The following is a 17498-nucleotide window of genomic DNA, read 5'->3' on the forward strand; positions in this document are numbered from 1 at the left end:
TAACTTACTGTTTGGTCCTAATCTCGATAACGTTTCCTCAAAACAACCAAATACCTAAAGCTCACCATGCTTAAAATAAAAACCATTGACCCACTTTTACAGTCAAAGAAATATTTTTATAGTCAAAGAAATTTACGGTTCATTTGACCGAGGCGGACCTACAGGTGGGCTGAGCCGGGCTGCAACCCGGCTCTTGCACCTGTGACTTACATATTATGTTGATGATCTTAAACAAGTAATCGTGACGGCAACACCAAATCAAAAAAAGTGTAAAACATGATTTAATGGATGTTCAATTAGAAATCAGACATATGAATTTTTAAGGAAAAATCAACCTGTTGCTTGCTGAACAAGACTCAATCAGAAATGACAGACATGATTTAATAGACTGATCATTAGGTTGCTTGCTGAACATTAGGTTGCTTGCTCAGTCTATAAAAGAGAAGGAGAAAGTAGAAGGAATCATCCATCTGGGACTGAAGTAGGGATAGACAAAGAGAATTTGGACAAAGCAAAGAATGCTGGGAAGGGAAAGTTTTACGGTCAAAGAAATGTACAGTTTATGTGACCGAGGCGGACCTACATGTGGGCTGAGCCGGGCTGCAGCCCGGCTCTTCCCACCTGTGACTTACATATTATGTTGATGATCTTAAACAAGTAACCGTGACCGCAAAACCAAATCAAAAAAGTATAAAACATGATTTAATGGATGTCCAATCAGAAATCAAACACATCAACCTGTTGCTTGCTGAACAAGACTCAATCAGAAGTGACAGACATGATTTAATGGACTGGTCATTAGGTTGCTCGCTGAACATTAGGTTGCTTATTCAGTCTATAAAAGAGAAGGAGAAAGTAGAAGGTATCATCCATTTGGGACTAAAGTAGGGATAGACAAGGAGAATTTGGAAAAAAGCAAAGAATGACGGGAAGAGAAAGTTTTACAGTCAAAGAAATATTTTTATAGTCAAAGAAATTTACAGTTTATGGGACCGAGGCGGACCTACATGTGGGCTGATCCGGGCTGCAGCCCGACTCTTCCCACCTGTGACTTACATATTATGTTGATGATCTTAAACAAGTAATCTTGACAGCAAGACCAAATCAAAAAAGTATAAAACATGATTTAATGGATGTTTAATCAGAAATCAGACACATGAATTTTCAAGGAAAAATCAACCTGTTGCTTGCTGAACAAGACTCAATCAGAAATGATAGACATGATTTAATGGACTGATCATTAGGTTGCTTGCTGAACATTAGATTGTTTGCTCAGTCTATAAAAGAGAAGAAAAAAGTAGAAGGAATCATCCATTTGGGACTGAAGTAGGGATACACAAGGAGTATTTGGAAAAAACAAAGAATGATGGGAAGGGAAAGTTTAACGATCAAAGAAATTTACAGTTTATGTGACCGAGACGGACCTACAGGTGGGCTGAGCGGGGCTGCAGCCCGACTCTTCCCACCTGTGACTTACATATTATGTTGATGATCTTAAACAAGTAATCGTGACGGCAAGACCAAATAAAAGAAGTATAAAACACGATTTAATGGATGTTCAATCAGAAATCAGACACATGAATTTTTAAGAAAAAATCAACCTGTTGCTTGCTGAACAAGACTCAATCAGAAATGACAGACATGATTTAATGGACTGATCATTAGGTTGCTTCGGAACATTAGGTTGCTTGCTCGGTCTATAAAAGAGAAGGAGAAAGTAGAAGGAATCATCCATTTGGGATTGAAGTAGGGATAGACATGGAGAATTTGAAAAAAGCAAAGAACGATGGGAAGGGAAAGTTTTACAGTCGAAGAAATGTACAGTTTATGTGACCGAGGTGGACCTACAGGTGGGCTGAGCCGGGCTGCAGCCCGGCACTTCCCACCTGTGACTTACATATTATGTTGATCATCTTAAACAAGTAATCGTGACGGCAAGTTCAAATAAATAAAGTACAAAAAAACATGATTTAATGGATGTTCAATCAGAAATCAGACACATGAATTTTTAAGGAAAAATCAACCTGTTGCTTGTTGAACAAGACTCAATAAAAAATGACAGACGTGATTTACTGGACTGATCATTAGGTTGCTTGCTCGGTCTATAAAAGAGAAGGAGAAAGTAGAAGGAATCATCCATTTGGGACTGAAGTAGGGATAGACATGGAGAATTTGGAAAAGGCAAAGAATGATGGAAGGGAAAGTTTTACAGTCAAAGAAATATTTTTATAGTCACAGAAATTTACAGTTTATGTGACCGAGACGGACCTACAGGTGGGCTGAGCCGGGCTGCGACCCGGCTCTTCCCACCTGTGACTTACATATTATGTTGATGATCTTAAACAAGTAATCGTGACGGCAAGACCAAATCAAAAAAGTATAAAACATGATTTAATGGATGTTCAATCAGAAATCAGACACATGAATTTTTAAGGAAAAATCAACCTGTTGCATGCTGAACAAGACTCAATCAGAAATGACAGACATGATTTAATGGACTGATCATTAGGTTGCTTGCTCGGTTTATAAAAGAGGAGGAGAAAGTAGAAGGAATCATCCATTTGGGACTGAAGTAGGGAAAGACATGGAGAATTTGGAAAAAGCAAAGAATGATGGAAAGGGAAAGTTTTACAGTCAAAGAAATATTTTTATAGTCAAAGAAATTTACAGTTTATGTGACCGAGGCGGACTCACCGGTGGGCTACAGCCCGTCTCTTCCCACCCGTGACTTACATATTATGTTGATGATCTTAAACAAGTAATCGTCCGGCAAGACCAAAGGATTTTTAGTAAGAGTTGGGAGTTCGACTCCAACTACAACCCTCTGTTATTCTTTTTTTTCAACTTAGTCTTTTTAACTCCAACCACTTTAACATATAAAACTTCCTTTCACTCTTTTAGGTTTAGTCCTTGTGTAAAAGTTTTTCTTCTCCTCATAATTTTATGCCAAAATGTTTAATTATTTTTCTTTTCCTACCAAGGGTCTTATTAGTATTAAACGCAAATAATGTATGTTTTTGTACAAAAGATATAGACACAGTGGATTCAATGATACGGTAATTCTGTTATTTGGGCAAAAACTTTACACTCTTGATTAAAATTCGGCCGTGGCTTTGGGTAATAAAGAAAAATCTCTGGGGAATAAAGAATTAGTCGATCAAGTTCGACTTTGGGTGCATAGTTTCGTTTTAATCCAAGAATTCACATGATTGTTTTTAGGCCCAAAATCTTCACCTTCTTCTCTCTATCCTGCTGCTCTTCTCAGATCCAAGTTCTCTAAATCATGCTCCTGAGAGTAGGGAAACTTTACTAGTTTTTTTTAGGTTACAATATGAATGAAATACTAAAATCGGAATGGCATGATTTTTGGACCTCTGTCAAATGTTTATTGATAAAAGTGAATGCTGCATGGTCATGGAGTATGTAATGGGAAGCGGAGGAAAGAGTCGTAATCAAGATTCAAAAACATCTTCGAGTTTACAGTGAAACTCGTTAAGAAGAGCAACAGTCAACCTCTAGGCTTGTTCTTCCACATCCACTCTTGTGCCGCTTGCGACCCCTGAAAAAGTAAAAGCAAGGGAAAGAAATCAGAGGAAATGAAGAATAAGGAAACCGAGACCAGGAATTGGTCTTCCATGTCAAGCCATACAAAACAGAACTTGATGGCATGATTAGTGTCATCAAGTTAGTATTCTATACCTGCTGGCGAAAACGAGCTAGATCGACCCCTGAACTAGCCAGTGCCTGAGGTCGTGCAAAACCAGGTTCCTGCAAAGCCACAAGATAAACTATGAATTAGGCAGCTAATTAAATCATTTATAAGAAACTCAGTATACTCCCTAATTCTAGACGATTTTGGACTTACCAGAGCATTTTGATGACCAACATGACCAGAGCCCTGGTACTTGAAAATGCAAAATACAGTCATGTTACGATAAAAAATTAAGACAACTACAAGTATATATTGCACGATAACAGATAGAAAACCACTGACCGCTGACGATAAGGAAGGTTGCTGGAACTGCAATTGCTGCTGCTGACGTATCTGTGGTTGAGAATTTGTTGTGTTTGAGAGACTTGTCGGGTCGAAAGAACGTGCGGGTGTGACTGAGTCTGTCCCTGAGAATGAAGTTGTTGAACAGGGGGCTCATGTTGATGCTGTAATTTTTGTTCCGGTTGTCGTTGTTGTTGTTCAAACAAGGTTAACTCCTCAGGCTTCTCCCACTACAAGTACATTAAGAGCAGTTCGCCATAGGCCCAAAACAGCGATTTAGAATCCCAGAAACCACATGAAATAAGCAAGAACTACTAATTACACCGAAGAGAAGGAATTTACCCGACTTTCGCTCGTTGTACTGTTATGATAGTACTTGAATCCTTCAGGGGATGTATGCTATGTCCAATTACAAGTAGGAGGAGCCGCCACTTGCACAGCAGGAGCAGTAGGAGGAGCAGATGTGGTTGAGGGTGCAGGTACAGCAGCTGCAGTGGCAACAATGTGAGCTGATTTAGACTTTGGCCTGATTGTTGCATCATATGCAACTGCTGTTGCAATTGAGAAAATGCTTGTTGTGATGATTGAAAGCTGGCTTGTAAAGCTTCTCTCTGTTGAGATAACATCTGAGCTAGCTGAGAAGGTGATTGTTGCAGAGGCTGATGCAATTGTTGCTGAATAGCAGGTAGAGGCATAAGCTGTCGGTCTGCCGTTGAAAGACTACCTTCTTGTTGGTTCAGAGGGATTGGATGTTGTGTCGCAGAGGCATTGATGTAGATTGTTGCGGAAGCGTAAAAGTAATGGAATCCACCATTGTTAATAAACTAAATTAACGAAATAAAACTGATAAAATAACGATAAACAATAAACTTGATTAATAACTTGATTAATAATAAACTTGGTTGATAATATTCTCTGATCTGGTTAACATAGACAGACTAGACTTCTCTTATATAGAGATTGTACTTTCCTAAATAGACTCAAATAAGGAAATAAGATAACTACTAATTATACTTTCCTTGATTGCTAAGACTCATAATTATGGAAACCCTAAATACTTAATTATAGAAACTAAGCTAATGTAGCTTCTTGACCGTGAGGCCCACTATCACCATGGCCGTGAGGCCCAATAGGAAGATGGTCTCCATCATACTCCCCCGCTGCGGAACAACTTGCCCCCAAGTTGGTGTTGTCATAAAGCGGATCGTCCAAGTAATGAGGATATATATCAGCGATGTTGAAGGTAACTTCGGCGACGAGTTTGAAGGCAATCCTTAGTTCCCACTTTTCACGAAAATTGCCGAAAATCCGAAGAAGAAAAATATTGACAATATCACCAATTATAATGTGAAACATATAATGCCAAGATACTCGCAAAAGCAGTACCAACGTAGATACGTCTAGTAAATTGCGACATCGCCCGTCGTCTTTTAGTTTGATGAAAGAGGTCACATATACAACATGTCTTGTTCTTGGAAAAACAATGGATGGCCATGAAGATTGGTTTGTATGATTCTTTGAAGTTGAAAGCCATGAAGAAATCAATGGAGGAGAAAGTATTTTATGATTTGACACAACTAATTCGTCTCCCGGAATCATATATGGATCAAACAACTTATTCGAGCTTGTGTTAGTCAGTTGAATTTCTTCTTCTTGATCTATCTCATCGAAATTTTCTTCCTCCATTATTGAAAAACTAGGATTTTTTTTTATCAAAAACCTCTCCTTCAATAATATTGACCATGGTAGTCGAAGGAATTTCAGATAATAATTTGTTCGATTGGATTTGAGATTCTATAAAAGATAAGTATTCATGTAACGGGAGAAAAGCATATCGAAAAATACTTTTCACTTTATTCCAATCATCTACGAACGATTTTCCTTCATTAACGAGTCTCCATTGCATCTCGTTGTATTTTTCATACACTCTTGTAGACAAGTGTTGTTCAAGAATAAAAACCTTATCTTCATCACGAACCTCTTGGTTTATAAACCAATCTTCCATCTGTTGAATCCAAAAATCTATATGCTATTGATAATCAAACATAGGAATTTTGGAATCGACATTAATTTTGTTTTGATCTTTTCGATCAACATAGAGTTGTTGTGCATCTCTTAAAGGATCCCAACCTAAACGCGGAAGATTATTCCAAAATTCAAGATGAGAAGTATTTAAAAAAAAATTATCTGTTCCCAGATTCTTAAAGCTCTGAATACCAGCTGATGTAGATTGTTGCGGAAGCGTAAAAGTAATGGAATCCACCATTGTTAATAAACTAAATTAACGAAATAAAACTGATAAAATAACGATAAACAATAAACTTGATTAATAACTTGATTAATAATAAACTTGGTTGATAATATTCTCTGATCTGGTTAACATAGACAGACTAGACTTCTCTTATATAGAGATTGTACTTTCCTAGATAGACTCAAATAAGGAAATAAGATAACTACTAATAATACTTTCCTTGATTGCTAAGACTCATAATTATGGAAACCCTAAATACTTAATTATAGAAACTAAGCTAATGTAGCTTCTTGACCGTGAGGCCCACTATCACCATGGCCGTGAGGCCCAATAGGAAGATGGTCTCCATCAGGCATTCTGCTGGACCTGAGGATGAGAAACTGAAACTTGACCACTTGAATTAAATAAACGTTGTGGTGGCAATGCCTGATTGGTGGAAGATCGAGCAGCAGAATTAGATAATGATAAAAGCTAAACTATATGTGGCAAATCCCAGGATTAGATTCTTACTGTAGCAGACAAAACGGGCGAGACCCCACCGCTGAACCAACTTAACGCCGAAATCATGGGTAGTAGCATCAGAAGAACGTATAGAGATCAACAAGATTTGATGCTGGCCTGCAACAAGTGAATGTAAGAACATATAGGATATGCCAAAATAGAATGTTGGAATAAATTAATAAACTTCACTACAAATGTGAAGACGAATCTAAAACTTGATGTTACTTGAGAACGAGGGCCAACACTAGGACCTCCAAAAGCAGGAGCACCCCCGAGAAGCAGAACAGAAACTAATTAGCACTGTTACATGAAATAAGAGTAGTCTTATATTGTTGTCAAAGAGCCAGCGGGATAGGATCCCTTCATGATCAATAAAACTACATAAAGCTCATTAAAGTAGTTCCTTTACGATGTTCTCTAAATACTTGAAAGAGAAATTTAGTCAGTTTCTTTTTCAACTACAAGGGAGCTCAAATACCTGATAAGTAATATATGGCCCTCATACTTGACGAAAACAGACTGCAGAGGATCTAAAGATCTAGTACATAAAGAAAAAAGAAAGAAGAAAGAACATATAAATTGCTACCTGGAATCTCCAGGCCTAGGCTTCTTAGGATCGGCAAACCGAACTATTAATGGCTGGTCACAGCCCTGTCACCAGTAAGCAAGCGCAGTTTCATGAAATTTTCAAGAACGCAAAAACAAGAAGCACGTGTATAACTATAATTTCAAAGCTTACTCTCATCAAGTAGATTCCGCTGAGAGCGTTCATAGCTGCGACTGCCATATCTCTTTGAGAAAATGTAACAAATCCACATCCTTCCAATATATACAACTAATGAATCAGGAAATAAGTACTCACAAGAATTATTGATCCAAAACTCATGACTTAAAATGATCAGAAACTTGTACACAAACAGAGGGGTGGCAAATGACAAAATGTCCTGCCTGTGCTGTATATGAGAACTAGTTCATGCTTCTCTTCGGAGAGAAAATGCATGTACATGTCAATATTGACATAAAGGATGACTTTCACTATCTGAACTATTATGCTTTCACCATTTTTAAAATGCTTTCCAGCAAAAACGTTAAGAAAATCGTTTTCCAGCAAGCAGAATAAGAAAACTAGAATTTGGAACGAGTAGTTTAAGACCATCCAGGTCTATCTTTATCCCAAGTGGTTATCTAGGTTAGAATCAAACACATCGAACATTGTGGGTAAAAACAGGCAGGATAGTTTCTTCCCATCCTTTAGTTATGGCTTCATGAAATAGAACCAGATACCGTCAATATAACAAAGATGGAACATGTACAGAAACTTTGAGAGTGGGTGCTGCCTTCTAACAACCAAAACAGTGTCATCTGAAGGGTGAGACACACAATTCCATACCTTTGGAAGGATAGAAACAATAAATTTTTTAAGGAACCCAATATGAGCGGGAAAGTGGATATAGAGGGCATCAAAGGAACAATTGTTGCTTGTTCCAGGATTTTCAAAGATTTTGAGGATGTTTCCTTTTTAGATATGGTTGTAAACTGGGATGCTTGGATGATGTAACAAGTATCCCTGGATCTTTCTTTGTTTTTCTTTCTCTGTACAGTTCGTTTCTTCTTTTCAATATATATTCATTCGCACTTTCAGAAGAAAAAAAAAACACAATTCCATATTTGATAAAACATACCGCGACTTTGCTTCAGTTCATCCCGCATAATGTAGACATCCTCAACCCGGCCATAAGGAGCAAAAATCTGACAATAAGAAAGAGCAACGATAATTTGTGATAGTTGACACTAGCTCCACAGTAATTGTAAATATAATTACGAGTGACATGGGATCTGACTTCTGAGGATAGCGAGTAATGAACCGTGTGAGGAAAAAATAAGTCTCTTGGGAAGTGCAAATATCAAGGTTACACAAGCATGGGCAGAATAGTGCAAACTGCAACATCTATTTTCCACCACATCTTTGTGAACTGATTCTATTGTTATATGCAGTTGAAAAGTCCAGGTTCTAAACTTTCAAGATTCACTGCGACTGAAATTTTTCTATAAATAAGAAACCCTATCAATCCTCACAACTGAGAGCAGTTCTGCAACTAGCAGCAAAGGGTATATACTCAACATATTTGTTTTCTCAACGAACACTGAAATTAATTAACTGCTCTCTGAGTTATGAGTGAAAACATACTTCCTCAATTTCTTTTGTCGTAGCGTGTTTGTTCAAAGAACCAACAAACAACTTATGCTCAACTGTACCTACCCAAAAAAACACAATGTCAACAAAGAAAGGGAAGAGAAATGTACAAAACAAAAAAAGACAGAAACTTGTGTTGTGGATACAAGATAAGCGAAGCAGTGTCTCCAATTCCTTGAAATAAAGTCTTCTACTGTTACAAATAATAACTGTTCATAGGACATAAGAACCTTAAGGCCGAAAAAAAATACTGACTCATTAGAGCAACTGCTCACAAACCACAATCACCGATGCAACTCGTGTGAGTAAGGCATATAATACTGACTACTGTTTGGCCAAACAATCATTCAGATATCGGAGTATAACCATACATTTATGCAATCACCAATTCAACTACTACTGTGAAGGTTGCTTTTTGGTAAGAAGCACAAGTACTATAACACTAGGAAGATTTTAATAAATTTACAGTAATATACATATATACTAGTATAATATTTATGAAATCCAGAAACTAAATTGCTTGTGAGAGGAAGACGGACCATTTGCCAAGGCGCTCCCGCTCCCCGTCGGCATATCTGACTTGGATAGGGCCCACTCCCTGGTGGAAGCAAATACAGATTGTCAAACACTACAACACTTGTTAAGGTCGGTTAAAGAGAGTAAGAGACCAATAATAAACTCACGCCAGGCTAAGTGTACTACCCAGTCCCTGGGAGGAGCAAATACAGATCAAACACTAGAACACTTGTTAAGGTGGCTTAAAAGAAACCGGTAATAAACTCACCCAAGCAAAGTGTACTGGTTGTGCAAAGCTCTGATGGCCCTGTCAGCGTCCTCTGAAGTTGCATATTTTATGAAACAACATCCTGTAGAAGTAAAATTGACATGCATAACCCATCTGGAATAGTACAAACCAACAGCCAGGTGGTATGGCTGCGGATAATGGACTCTGAAGATATAAATGTCACATGCATAACGCATCTGAAAGTAGGGCCAAATAAAAAAAAAATAAGAAGACTTTTGTGCTACAAGTGTTACTTCAAATAGCAAGAAAGACATACAAACACACACTATCCGAGAAAAGAAGAGCTAACAACACGGCTCTGCTGACATCGACACTATTAAATTTTAGTGCTCTAGAACCCTCCAAACATTAAATATGAGGACATTTGCTTCAAAAATAATATCTACAGATTAATAGATGAATCATTTACAAGGAACACTTCATCAACGTTCACAGAGATTTAACATATAAAAAACACACACACACACACACACAGTACGCTCAACCGAAACTGCTTGGCATCATATGTCAACCATGACCACCGTAAAATTTAGCTCCTTCAATTTATTCCAACAAAAGATTGAAGTACACAACAAAAAGAAGATTCGCCAACTACCAATAGCTAAAGAGGTCAAAAGAGTAGCTCTTCCTCATCACACTAAAAAGACTTGGTCTAACACATCAAGACATCAATCTGCCTCACATTACGATTTCAGAACATCCACAAAATCCAAATGAAAAGGCATAGCCAGCGTACCAAGCACCCATATAGGTTACATCCATACAACATTTTTTTTTTGAATAATTTGATTTAATTCCATACAACATTTCATCAGGTGACAAGCCGACAAAACCATTCAACTTGCACATTTAAAGGGGATGATGGTCTCAAAATTAGATGATAAAATAACAAATGAAGTAATTAAACCTCAAATTTATTACTGGAAAGACAACATCTAGTACTGAGTTTAGAATATCTGAACGAAGGAGAAAGAATTAGTTGAACTGATCCAGATACAAAAGAGGAAGCTAATAGACTGTCAATCATGTAAACCAAAAGAACTAAAACCACATTCATTGTCTATGGAAAAGTAAAAGAAGATGGTTAGAACTTCAAATGCTGACAGGAAACTGAGGAATGTTAGCGGTTAAGCATTACTATAACAACAAAGAGTTGACCATGTTATCAATTATGGTCCTGGTCCTCCACCCCATCTAAACCAACCTACTTGCGAGAACCATCAAAGAAGAACGAGTACATGACACAATACATCTAAAGAAGTTCCAAAACACTCGAGTGCCTCTAGTGGGTAAGGTCGCTCCTGTTTATAACATAAGGTAGCTACACCGCTTATACTCTTGACAATTCAGGCAATGATTCAAGCACATAAGCTTATATCACAATAATTACTATGTCAAACTATAGCCCCATACACGCATAATATGCACCCAATTCCAGACCTGTATTTCTATGTACATGAAAAGTTTGATGTTTACAGCATCTATACCTCAAAGGATAAACTGAAACAAAAACGGCATCTGCCACAAACTATATACAATCACACCCATAAGAAAAGTCAGACAGTGGGGTGTTCCAGAAGCAGTTCCTATGCGCCGTAATTAAACGAGAGTTTAATGTTAGAGGGGCCACCCAACATCATAAAATGTAACCAATACAAAAACCTCCAGTTCCAAGAATGAAATTTCGGTTTCGGTGGAAATTTCGGTCGGTCCAAAAGTGGAAACGTTTCGTAAAACTGTTTCGGTCAGTATGGAAATCTTACAAATCTACAGAAATGATAGAAATATGATGCAATTATGTATAACAAGATTATTAAACCATGATGTATTAGTTTGAGGGAGTATTAACAATTACACAGTTACATCCGGGGGTAAATTGAATAATTTTTTGGCTATAACACTCAAAAGATAACATTCTTACCGATAATAGTTAACAGTTAATAAACTATGTTAGTTTGAGAAGGTATCGCCAATTACACAGTTATATCAGAGGTGTTACTAAGATTAAATCAATTTATGCAGTCAAGGCGTAAATCATTCAAATAGATTTAAGAACCATGGAGAACACAACATAAAAATCAAGAGAGATCTAAGAGAAATGAAGACGAAACAGAGGAAAGAATGGATATGTTTCTAGTAATAGTTTCTCCAGTTTTTTTTTGCTAGATTTCTTCTATGTCGGTCGAGATTTCCATCATGTCGGTGGAAATTTCGATATTTCCAACAACTTCGGTGGAAATTTTGATCATGTCGGTGGAAACTATGCAGGAAATTGTTGTAAGTGTTATTTCGTGCACCTAATCTCATTTTAGGAAACGTTTCGTGAAATTTCGGTGAAATTTCGGGTTCCTTGCTCCGGTTGCATAAAAGATCTAAAAACCTGTTATTGCCATATATTCAAGCATCTAGTCCACAAAGCATGAAAGATAGTAAAGAAATTTAGAGGTCCAAGACTCCTCTCAACTCTCAAGTCTTAGTAGAAACCAACACCAAAAATCTCATCGGCAATACTAACACCAGTATAATATACTCTAGCTCAAGGCAATATGCCTAACCACATTCATTTAGTTCCCATGCATCCAAAAGGTAGAGAGGGTCAGGAATTACTGCTAAACATTAACAATCATAAAGTCTAACTACATCATCACCTCTGTAAAATTTCATCGCATCCTAATGAGTATCATTCAAAGTAATAGAAAATACTGCTAACTTATCACATCAGAATGAATGTCTTCATCTTCTCCCGATTTATATAACATTTGTTTACAGAATAGAAGGCAACAACAAAACCACTGCATAAGATAACAAGTCTTTAATAGAAATCAACAACAACAACAACACCATTGATAATAGTAACACCATACAAAACCATTCATTTAATCGCAATGCATCCAAAAGGTAAAGAAGGATTAATGTTAAACCTAAACGATGAACTTCTCACTACATCACCACCGTAAAAGTTCTTCACATCATAATGAGGATCATTTCGAAGTAATGGAGAATTACTGCTAACTGAAGGAATATATATATATCTCAAGTCTTCACCCAATTTAGATAGCATTTCTACATTGAATAAAGCAACAAAACCACTGCATAACATAATAAGAATTAATAGTCCCATTGATAATAGTAACACCATCTTAACAGAATAATAGGATATACACTAGCTGAGAAAAAGTATGGACAACCACATTCTTTTTAACTCCAATGTGTCCAAAAGGCATACAAGGAAGATTACTGCTAAAACTTAACCATCAAAAAACCAATTACATCACCACTAATTTCCATCACATCATAATAAGAATTATTTCAAAGGAAATGAAAATCATTGCTAACTAATCACATCAGAATGTCTGACCATGTCAGTCAGCATTATAAATCTTCTTCCCCATTTAGATCACATTCATTTATAGAATAAAAAGCAACAAACCCGTTCTATAAGATAATAATAGCAATCATTCATCCCTATATCTTATCAAGCAGAATCTGTCTGTGTATCAGATAGTAATACCTACCAATAACTAAAACACTCAGATGGTAAAGATACGAAATATGATGCACCACAGACCAACCTAAATAGTCATTGGACAGGGTGGATGAGCATTATAGACCAGCAGGGTAAATTCTATTTCGTAACCCAACAACATAAAACCACATATATCCACCTTATTGCACAATGTGGTGTTTATTATCTGTTTAAACCCAACGAACAGCGTATGGTTTCCGCTTATGGTACAACAGTTGCACAAGAATAAACAACTTGCAACATGTAAACCACTACAGTTTTGACAATGGAACATTCCAATTAAAAAGATTAGCTGGGTCATGAGAAACTCTGCTGCTGCAGTGACCAGTGAGTGGTAAAGAATGTACAATTATTAATTTGTAAAGCCAGAAGTAAGGAAACAAAGTAAACCAACGGATCCCAAATACTCAATATCAAGCTAATACGTTATGTAAAACATCTACGGTATAAGAAGGAGCTATTCTAAATCCTCCATACCACATCACACACTCCCAATGGCATCCTAGGATATAACTAGTAAGCTGGGGCCTGGGAGGAGAGAAGACTAACTTCAAGTCTTTAAGATACATAAGAGACATACGGAGTGAGAGGAAGAAAGGTAATAGATCTTCATATCTCACTCGTTATTCGACATTCAGGCTTGCTTCTTGGAAAATACCCGTATGCGTGAACAATGTTTGAAAAAACGGTTGAGGCGTGCGCCTCGAGGTATACGTATTCTAGACCAAGAAAGAAACGTACACATCTTTTGTGTAACGTGTACGCCGATGGAAGTAGTGATGAAGTAGATGATGACTACATCCCTGATTGATGATCTCATTAAGGGTTTATTAATGCATTGCATTGCATTGAATATTGAGATGAATAACCTCTTTGGAATTTTTGGTTTTTTTTTTGTTTGGCAACACTTGAAGACTTTATATTGTGGTATTAAAGTAGAAAAACTTGTTATGCTATGTGTGTACATAATTGATGTCATTTTCTTTACCAACTCTTTTTTTTGTATTTTATGCATCGGGGCGCCTCGAGGCACCACTTCACCTCGTGAGAGCAAACCAACTACCTTGAGGCGTAAAATCGTATTTTCAAACCTTGTGCGTGAAGATGGGTCAGCTGATGCATTTCAATTATGATGCAAAATTAGTAAGTTCAGATGCAATACCTAAAACATGGGTTCAAAGATTCTATCTAGGTAGGGTGCGAAAATGAGAAGGGTGAAAGAAAATTAAAATTAATTAAAGATTTAAGTGAGGGGATCCGGAAATTAAAGCAGATACAGATGGAATCACAAAACCTACAACTATTTGCCCAGTTGCTGTTTAACTGAAATAGAAGTTTAGAGTGACAATTTAAAAGCCTTGAATTAACAACTACTTAGTGAGTGACACTATCAAAACCTTAACACTTAACAGAGCCCTAATTTCCAAATATCACCAAAAACACAGACACAGAAAAGTAAAGTGCATACCCTTTACCTATCCAGATTGGCAAATTGTACTGAGAAAGATCTAAACTTGCAGGAAGGTGCCTAAATTTCAGGGGCAGGTTAGAGAGAGAGAGAGGGGGGATCAAAATCCGAAATTGGGAGCTAAAAATTTCAATGGCGCGAGAAGGATCACACCCATGTGTGGTTTTTCCTGCATTCTTACGCGTCTTCACAAATAATTCGATCAGGAATAAACCATCGACAATCATCATGTGGACGAAGTCGTCGCTTCTGATATGGGGGGTTGGTTCAGCATAACATCTTCTGGCTCTTTCTTCTTGAGCCCCAAGTGATTGTGCACATTTCTCTAATACCTTGCATCTTGCGGATTTCAATCTGTGTACAATCTGTCTTTCCTCTCCATCCTACTCTTCAATAATGTCTGCCTCGCCTACATTATTGTTTAAAAGGTCCAATGCATTTCCTCCTGAAGTAGTAAGGTATGTTATTTCTCTGTTAATGAGGTTATGCACATTTCTCTAATACCTTGCATGTTGCGGATTTCAATCTGTGTACAATCTGTCTTTCCTTTCCATCCCACTCTTCAATAAAGTTTTATAAGACCTCCCCAATTTTGTTAAAAGACCTCCCCAATTTTGTTAAAAGGCCTCCCCATGAACCATTTTACTTGGTAAATTATCATTGAGGGGGGGGCCTTTTAACAAAAATGAGGGAGCCCTATAAAATCTCCCAAAAAGAAATTAAAATCTCTTTCTCTCTCCTTCAATAAAATAATAACTAATTTAATAGAAAAGAAAAAAATAATACAAAAAAATAAAAACTATTATAAATATTATTTTTAAAGTATTTTAATAGATACTTCAAAAAATCATTTTAAATTAATAGATACTAATAATATTTAAATATTATTTTTAAAATTATTTTTAATAGATATTTGTTAACTAATAATATTTACAAATATTATTTTTAAAGTATCCATTAAAGTATTTTAATAGATACTTTTATTTAATAAAGATACTTTAATTTAATAGATACTTTCAATTATAATAGATACTTTATAATTAAAAGTATTTTAATAGATATACCCTAGTATATTCAACAAGACATTTCTGGTTAAAAGGTCCAATGTATGTGGTTATTTCACTGTTAATAAGGTTATGCATGTAGATATATTTAACATGTTCCATTTCTTCCAAGATATGTTGGTCGTGGTATAGCTAGCCTATCAAACTACTTCTTCAGTGTAAGCGCGCTCATTCTTCACGCGAAAGCGTTCATGGAGACGCAGATAATATTTGATTCCCTAACATGCGTTAAAGTGAAGGCGCTTTCAACCTTAATCTCAATAGAATCGTAAAGAGCCTTCACTTTAACGCATGTTAGGGAATCAAATATTTTCCGCGTCTAAAAAACTTTCGCGTGAAGAATGAGCGCGCTTACACTCAAGAAGTAGTCTCGATAGGCCCGCTAATAAATATTATTTTTAAAGTTTTTTAATAAATACTTTAAAAAATTATTTTAAATTAATAGATACTAATAATAGTTAAATATTATTTATTTAAAATTATTATTTTTAAAATTATTTGTAATAGATATTTTTTAACTAATAATATTTAAAACTATTATTTTTAGGATTTTTGAGCCAGGGGTCCAAAAAGTGGGGGGTAAACCCAAAAAAAATCCACTCTTGCCCAAAAATTAGTTGCAGGTCCAAATGTCAGATTTTTTTTTTTATTCCCCTCTTGCCCTTGGACGGGACATGCTGACGTTTCCCTGAAAAAAAAAAATGTCTGGTAAATAAAATAATTTACCAGTATACGAAAAATTCAAAGTTTCAAAATATTTTGAAAATTTGAAAACGAAATTTCAAATTCCCGCCCAGCAAACCATCTCTTCCCGGTAAATAAAATAATTTCCCTTACACAAAAAATTCCAATTTTCAAATTTTTTTGAAATTTTCAAACGAAATCTTTTTTTCGAAATTTTCAAATTTTTAAACGAAATTTCAAATTCCCGGCCAAAATATCAAATTTTTTTGAAAATTTTAAATTTCCGGGCAAATTTTGAAATTTTTTTGAAAATTTTAAATTCCCGCCCAGCAAAAGTGTCTAGTACAGAAAATAATTTCCCGGTCTCAAATTTTTTTTTTCGAAGTTTTGAAATTTTCAAACGAAATTTCAAATTCCCGCCCAAATTTTCAAAATTTTTTGAAAATTTTAAATTTCCGGGCAAATTTTGAATTCCCGCCCAGCAAAAGTGTCTAGTACAGAAAAAAATTTCCAGTAAATAAAATAATTTCCCGGTCACAAATTTTTTTTTCGAAGTTTTGAAATTTTCAAACGAAATTTCAAATTCCCGCCCAAATTTTCAAATTTTTTTACCAGTAAATAAAATAATTTTCAGAAAAAAAAATCGTTTCCCGAGAATTTTCGATGGCAATTTTGTAATTTTCGATGGCATGAACGGTAAATACTTTATTTTCTAAGGGTCCTTTACGTAATTTTGACCCCCAAACTGACACATTGGACCTCCCTTTCATTTTTAGGCAACTTTGGATGAAATTTTCATTTTGACCCCCTTTTTGGACCAATGGCTCAATCCCTCTTATTTTTAAAGTATTTTAAAAATATTATTTTTAAAGTATTTTAAAATTATTACTTTTAAAGTATCTATTAAAGTATTTTAATTATAATAAATACTTTATAATTTAAAGTATTTTAATAGATATACCCTATTCTATATAATAAAATAGAAGGGAAAACGATGATGTTTGTCTGGCA

At 35.9% G+C, this 17498-nt stretch overlaps 1 protein-coding gene across 2 annotated transcripts; it reads right to left on the minus strand.

Moving 5' to 3' along the window:
* Positions 1 to 6306: 6306 nt before the first annotated feature.
* On the minus strand, positions 6307 to 15051 carry LOC147551405 (flowering time control protein FCA-like). Of its 2 annotated transcripts, XM_086672378.1 has the most exons (10): positions 14747 to 15051; positions 9725 to 9806; positions 9480 to 9538; positions 8935 to 9002; positions 8429 to 8495; positions 7486 to 7565; positions 7333 to 7397; positions 6972 to 7046; positions 6756 to 6863; positions 6307 to 6671 (listed from the first exon to the last, which is right to left on the minus strand). In XM_086672378.1, the coding sequence occupies exons 1-8, from the start codon at positions 14967 to 14969 to the stop codon at positions 7037 to 7039; spliced, it is 654 nt and encodes a 217-aa protein (XP_086528504.1). In that variant the 5' UTR covers positions 14970 to 15051; the 3' UTR covers positions 6307 to 6671; positions 6756 to 6863; positions 6972 to 7036. The 2 variants fall into 2 exon arrangements, with proteins under 2 accessions (XP_086528504.1, XP_086528503.1); XM_086672377.1 differs by lacking the exon at positions 6972 to 7046 and having other exon boundaries at positions 6582 to 6671.
* Between the last annotated feature and the right edge of the window lie 2447 nt (positions 15052 to 17498).

The sequence above is a fragment of the Eschscholzia californica genome, unplaced genomic scaffold (genome assembly GCF_041429995.1).
Source record: "Eschscholzia californica isolate CP2 unplaced genomic scaffold, dmEscCali1.0.p SCAF_3, whole genome shotgun sequence".
NCBI lineage: Eukaryota > Viridiplantae > Streptophyta > Magnoliopsida > Ranunculales > Papaveraceae > Eschscholzia > Eschscholzia californica.